We start from the raw sequence: 6,799 nt of genomic DNA on the forward strand, positions 1-6,799 counted from the left end.
AAAGTCGACACGTCAAGATTAACGTCGACATTACATTTCAACTTTATTCTCGAAATGTTGAGTTTAATGTCGACATGTCGAGTTTAATCTCGTCATGGCAAAAATATTTTTTTCTTCATGTGTGGCCCTAATACTCCGTCGTAGATGAAAGAAAAGTTCTTACTAAATTAATGAATTCATTTTAATTCAATGTATTTTTAAAACGTTCATAGTCTTGGTCAATGATTGTTGAATACAGTATTTAAATAATAAATTACATAAAGAAACTAAAAAGCCCAAAAGGAACCAAAGAAAAAATAACTGGACAAAGAGTTTAATTGCAAAACAGTTGCAAAAAAAGAAATCTGACAATGCATTAAAAGTTATTTATTACTTTGATCATTTCACAATAACAAACCCTATAGGCATCAATGCTGAATACAGCTCTATATTAAACAGCAGCTATAGGCATCAATGCTGAATACAGTAGAGGCAGACAGAAGCAGGAGCCTGCCTGTTAGTCAAGCTAATTATTACACATGCTTTACAGGAAGCAGACTAATGCTGAAAGTCTGCGTCTATAAATTAGCAATGACAAAATGCAAAATAAAGCAATTAAGGAAATATTTTGATCCATTTGATGATACGATCTGTTTCAACCGGCTCATTAAATCCTGGATCATAAGGACAAGTCAAAGAAAAACTGCATGGCACTACTCCCTCTATTTCCTTTGTTGCTTAAAGGTCTTGATGTTGTAAATGACTGCTGTGGTGAACCAGTCATCCATATGCATCTGAATATGTAAAGATAGTTATTATATAGTGGACAGCTTTATGTGAAGATAGTTATAAAGTGGACAGCTTTACCACAGTATCAGTATTCACAACTAGTAACTCACTATGTATATCTACATCATACAGTATCACATGTTAAAATTGAAGCAAGGTAAGTTTTAATGGACTATAATATTATTTAGGCCTACTTTTACTCAGTTTGACATGATTATATTTGTCATACCTGAGTTGAGAAGTTCTTTCCTAGAGAGGGAAATAAGAAACCAAACTGACAAGAGGCTTCCAAATCATACATTTCTGTAGTTTACACATGGTATCGGTCTATCATCTAATCTATTGGATATAATTTGGCACATGAGGCATGAGTGTAAGGGCGTACTCACACTATGCCATCCATACCATACCCGAGTACATTTGACCTCCAAAGTCTGGTATGTTTGACCAGTATGATTGATCCATACCTGGGTACGCTCAGAGGCGTAACAAGCTTTTTAAAAGTGTGGGGGTTGTGGGATAGGGAAGTGAAACAATCCGGCCAAATTATAAATAACTCCCTGCAGGGACGTTGGAAGTATTTTCTGAGAAGGGTGCGGACGATATTGGCGGGTGTCTAGGAGTTTCTTCCCCGAAAAGTTTTTTTAAATTGGCAATTGGTTGCTAAACACACCATTTTAATGCAGTTTGGGAGGGACAGAACAAGCAGCGCCCCTCAAGCACTCCCTGCATTTCTACAAAAAGTGTGGGGGATAGAATCATGTTTCAGCAAAAGTGTGCATGTTATAACACCCATAACCCCCACGCTTGCTACGCCCGTGGGTACGCTTATCCGTGTCTGGGTCCACTTGAGAAGGTTGGGATTATGATAGCGCATATGCAAAGATTCTAGAGTACAGCAGCTCAACCGTGCCTGGGTACAGTTTGATAGTTTGCAGTGTGAGTGCAGACCAGGAACGGGAGAGAACTGTACTCCGGCACGGTACAAGTGAACCGTGCCCAGTGTGTACGCCCTAAGATTCAAGAGTGCCATACAAAAACTACTGATATAAAATGTTGTTTACCATCTCCAGCGCTGTGCTCCTTGCAATGTAAAAACAACAAGTAAAATATGAGCACTACACTTAGTCCCAGTGCAACAGCCATTCCATAAACAACAGGATCAATGGTTTTCTCTTTAAAAAAGAAAAAAAAGAAAACATTCATGTAAATGCAAATTTTTTAAATGTCCTAAACTGACATGTGTCAAATTGTTTTGGAATATGTAAGGCTTATCTGTCTATCATTACTAAAGCTGAGACCAAACGGTCTATGCCTCTATTAATGAAAGTTCATAATACTGTATGTAGGTGAACATCTCACACACACATACACAATACCTGAATTTAAATTAGTCCTGTTTCGGCAGTGTATTTGTCCACAGTTGGCCACTGCATGGAAGAATGCTGAATCATCGTTAAAACTGCAGTTGTATTGTCCTGTTAGGTAAGGTTCATAAAGTTAAAGTGAGTGAATTAAGCAATATGACACGAGTGGGATTGGAGATGTGCAAGGATATCACCAAGGCTGTAATTCGGCCGTAGGTACGAGGCCGAAGGACACGCGTGATGACTCATAGAATACCTCTCGTCCAATCAAAAATTAATAAATAGCTCGACCGGACCTAACTGTTGTATAAATGTCTCATATATGCTAAATACCAAATTGTTGGAGTTTATTGTCATAACACATGTCTTACCTGTGAGTGCCAAGAATGTTCCATTTCCAAATTTAATGTCACCATACATTGATGCACCACAGTAATATGTTGCTACATCAGATGATGTAATGTTTCTGATGGTCAGATTAAATGTCCCTTTAGAACTCTCTATTGTAATACGTCCACTTTGAGAATCATTTAGAAATGGAGTGTTCCATGCCATGGTGTCCCTCAACACTTTAACCATTAGATGAGGCTTTTGTCCCAGTTCTTGCCTGTACCAGTTCAGTGGTTCATGTTCGAAAGCCACAGGGAAAAAGCAATCTAATGTCACTGTGACTCCAGCAGAAGCATTTGTTACTCCATTTAATTGAATGACTTCATGAGATTCATCTAGAAAAGTATGGTTGTAAAGCATAGATGTAAATGTCACAATCTTATTGTAATATATCACATAATTGAAACTAGCAATGTATTAATAAAGTGAAAAAGGGTATTTTACTTACACATATTCAGAAGAAGGACTACAAATATCCAAAGCATTATTCCCACTGTATACATTTGTTGCAGTAAATATTATGTTAAGTCCACAAATATGCAGCTAAAGACACCACACACACACACACACAAATAGCTTTGTTTCAAGGGGATTCAAAGTGCAATGAAAGACTTAAAATGTTGGGCTATATTAGTATATATTAAGCGTGAAATTGCAAGAGGTAAGAAAAAATGTCATGGTGTAATAGTCTTTCACATATGACATTATACTCCTGAATTACAAAATACAATAAATATAGAATTAACTGAAATAACATCTAAAATGAACTTACTCAGGTGTACAAGACACAATATAAGAATCCAGTTTAATATGCTGTATGTCTCGAAGATCACTTTGTCAGTTCCACTAATGTGCAGCTAATGTCGGATGGAGATGAAGTGGTTTGAAGTGGTTTCACAGTGGACTGAGTAGCGGAGAGAGAAAAGAAACATCACTTCCTGTTGAATTTTCTAGCCAATGACTCAAGAGACAAACGTGATGTCAGTGATTAGGCACCAGGTCCAGCTTCCAAGTCTGGCGATTACTAGTAAACTCAAACATAAGATGGTTGTATTTCTAGTGCTGGCTGTAGTTTCTAGCTACATTAGTAGTCTAATATTCCCTCTCTCCCTAACACACAATATGTTCAGCATGAAATTAAAGTCATGTCATATGTGGAAGAACTCATATCAGAAAAACAGCTAACATAGTGAATTCTTATATCAAAGGGTAATTCTGACTCTAAACATCAGGACGCATAGTAAGAAACATAAATAAGAAACATAAGGATATAAACTAATTATGACTGTAATAACCATGAATTCTGATTTCAGTATTCTCAGGTCCCTTGCTGGAGGGCAAAAGCGTAAATGGGAAGTGATGCCCTCCTCTCAGGAGAATCTACACCATTGACTGTTAATACCTTGTTCTTTTCCAGTTTGTCCCCATCTCATCTCTTTTCGTGTCCTGACCTGCACAGAATGGACAACAGTACAGTAATAGCCCATACTAATTGCCAGGGTGGGCTGTGCTCTCTCAAATGGTACCGCTCTGGCCGCAGACTGTTGTTGTGAAGCCATACTCACCTAATGTCTCTATTTACAGCACACAGGCTGGTCTGCTGAAGTCAGGTGCAGGTGTAGCTGAGAAGTGTTTGGTTTGGTTTGCCAACCTCATGCAGAGTTATGCCCCATTCACAACCTCATGCAGGGTTATGCCCCATTCAAAACCTCATGCAGGGTTATGCCCTATTCACAACCTCATGCAGGGTTATGCCCCATTCACAACCTCATGCAGGGTTATGCCCTATTCACAACCTCATGCAGGGTGATGCCCCATTCACAACCTCATGCAGGGTTATGTCCTATTCACAACCTCATGCAGGGTTATGCCCCATTCAAAACCTCATGCAGGGTTATGCCCTATTCACAACCTCATGCCCTATTCACAACCTCATGCAGGGTTATGCTAGCCTGGCGAGCCAGACCCACATTAAAATGTAGGGTCTGGGCACTCACCGTTCGCAGTGCTCAGTTCGAGGGGCGGGATAATCAGTTGTCTTTCAAATTCCCTCTGTACACAATAGGACGCAATAGGATATTTGTTTTCAAGTAGCAGGGAATTCAAGCCAAACTGTTGCAACTCTGCCATCAATCACTATGTTAAGCCCAACAAACGACTCTATACACGATTTCAATGCCTGATTAAGTTTCGATTTCTGGAGCTCAACGGAGAGTTGCTAGACTAGCCCTGGCTAGGGGCGCGTCTAGATTTCTAGGCTAGGGTTATGCCCCATTCACAACCTCATGCCATATTCACAACCTCATGCAGGGTTAATGCAGGGTTATGCCCCATTCACAACCTCATGCAGGGTTATGCCATATTCACAACCTCATGCAGGGGTATGCCCCATTCACACCAGATCTGTGGCATGTGTGTTCTGTCACTGCTGCAGTGTGGTTGCATGTGTGTATTCACACCAAGAACTTCTCTCATGCAGGGTTGCTGCTGAGGAGCTGCTACTCTCTTTCATTGTATCTTTTTTTTTAAGATTTTTTTTTTTACATTTATTTTTTTTGCCCTTTTTATTCCTTTTAATGATAGTGACAGTGGAGAGTGACAGGAAGCGAATGGGAGAGAGAGCAGGGGTGGGATCCGGAAAGGATCACGGGGCGGGAATCGAACCCGGGTCGCCGGCGTATGGTGCAGGTGCCCCAGCCAGTTGCGCCACAGCTGGGGCCTTTCATTGTATCTTTTACAGGACATGCACATGCCACACACATGGTGTGAATGAGCCCTTAGGCTTTATCTACACAGAGGCTGTCTGATTGGCTGTGGTTACAGAGGTGTAACTTCCTTTTGTGGCCAGCACATGAATTCAGCAAAGTTTAAGCTGCTGTGCTGATTTGAAAGCACTCATTGTAGCTTGTCAGAACTAAATGCCAGCCTGACTTCAATCAGTATGAAATTTCATCTACTATACAACAAACTGCATAAGTGAAGCATAGGCTACCTTCATAATGTTTATTCATTAGAACATCATCATCATGCAACACATGACATCAGAGCACAATTTTTTTTAAAAAGCATCACGGTTGAACTTTCTAACATGCAATTAAAAGAGCACAGCATTCTGTAGGTAGACACTGCATGATTGGTCTGTGTCCAATGTTTTTTGTGCTCCAGCACCTATTTCTAGTACATTTACGTTGGTAGCTCAGTACAGACAGTGCTTAACATCCTCACTGACTGTTATTGTCATGACAATAAACTTGAACTTGCGAGTCAGAGAGCTGAATGTACTCCGATATCCCATCAACATTGTACATAAAAATGATCCAAGTTATTTTTTATTGCATTCTAGAACATCATCATAATCTATTAATGGTAATCTGTGAAAATAATCTGAAAAGGGGAGTGAATTTAGGACCTAGTTGATCTGATATCAGAGTAGGTGCTTTCCTGCGGTGGCGGTCTCTTCTTTCTGCCAGTCTTGCTCCTCCCCTCAGTGAACTGAAGGGCTGCGTAGTTGAGCATCTCTGCATCACAGCCCTAGGAAACACATAGGCTACCTGAGTAATCACAGCTATGCTATTCCTTGAACAGAAGCAGACATGTTTTCTCTGAACAGATACATTTTTACTTTTTATGTAAACATTTTTATGTTAATCTCAGTGGTAACCCTTCATCCGGCTCCCAGCATGTTTGTGGTGAACTACCACTTCAAACTGTGTGTGAGTGATCGTAAAGCTTTGTGTAAAATTCAAGACAAACATTGACGAATGTTAAGCTTGCGAATTGAAACACATCTAAAGACAGGTTTATTTTCTAAATGTACAACATGAATAAGAATATAACAAGAATGAAGAATAAGACCATGAATTACATAAGCAAAAATGAGGTCATAAATTGAACCTAATTAAAACCATAATATTTTCCTTACCTGACCCGTTGACTGTGGCCTCAAAGGTGTGTGGCCCTGAGTGGTGTTCACTGATGAAATATCAATAAACGCAAACTGGTGAGTAAACTGAGCTCACGCACACATAAACCACTATTGTTTTCATTGCTTATCTGCAATTAGCATGTTCTTACCTTTGCAGTCTTTACATGTTGTCCTTTTACATCTTAAATAGGCCAAGAGGATTAGTGCTGCAATACACAGGACCAGTGCAACCCCCAAACTAACAACTACAGGGTACACTGGCTCTAAGAGAGAGTTTAGATTTAAGAGATAAAGTATCCCCCATGCATACAGTAGTATGTAATGATGTGACAAATTACTGAATATTGCA

The 6,799-nt window shown here is 39.7% G+C and overlaps 1 protein-coding gene across 2 annotated transcripts; it reads right to left on the reverse strand.

Moving 5' to 3' along the window:
• Positions 1 to 297: 297 nt before the first annotated feature.
• Positions 298 to 3,386, reverse strand: LOC143126285 (uncharacterized). 2 transcript variants are annotated; one of them, XM_076288183.1, is made up of 7 exons: positions 3,298 to 3,386; positions 2,974 to 3,018; positions 2,507 to 2,860; positions 2,148 to 2,246; positions 1,833 to 1,943; positions 998 to 1,017; positions 298 to 773 (listed from the first exon to the last, which is right to left on the reverse strand). In XM_076288183.1, coding segments are annotated over exons 1-7 (702 nt in total). In that variant the 5' UTR covers positions 3,299 to 3,386; the 3' UTR covers positions 298 to 701. The 2 variants fall into 2 exon arrangements, with proteins under 2 accessions (XP_076144298.1, XP_076144297.1); XM_076288182.1 differs by having other exon boundaries at positions 2,974 to 3,068.
• Between the last annotated feature and the right edge of the window lie 3,413 nt (positions 3,387 to 6,799).

The sequence above is a fragment of the Alosa pseudoharengus genome, unplaced genomic scaffold (assembly GCF_046254945.1).
Source record: "Alosa pseudoharengus isolate Yale_2024_CS ecotype anadromous, Long Island Sound unplaced genomic scaffold, YU_APseudo_1.1 YU_APseudo_1.1_scf_16, whole genome shotgun sequence".
Lineage (NCBI taxonomy): Eukaryota > Metazoa > Chordata > Actinopteri > Clupeiformes > Clupeidae > Alosa > Alosa pseudoharengus.

Coding starts and splice junctions, on each gene's coding strand:
- LOC143126285 (XM_076288182.1), bottom strand. CDS start 3,028: ATGTATACAGTGGGAATAATGCTTTGGATATTTGTAGTCCTTCTTCTG. Junction 2,861..2,973: donor AGTCCTTCTTCTGAATATGT/GTAAGTAAAATA, acceptor ATACTTTTCTAG/ATGAATCTCATGAAGTCATT. Junction 2,247..2,506: donor AACATTCTTGGCACTCACAG/GTAAGACATGTG, acceptor CTTACCTAACAG/GACAATACAACTGCAGTTTT.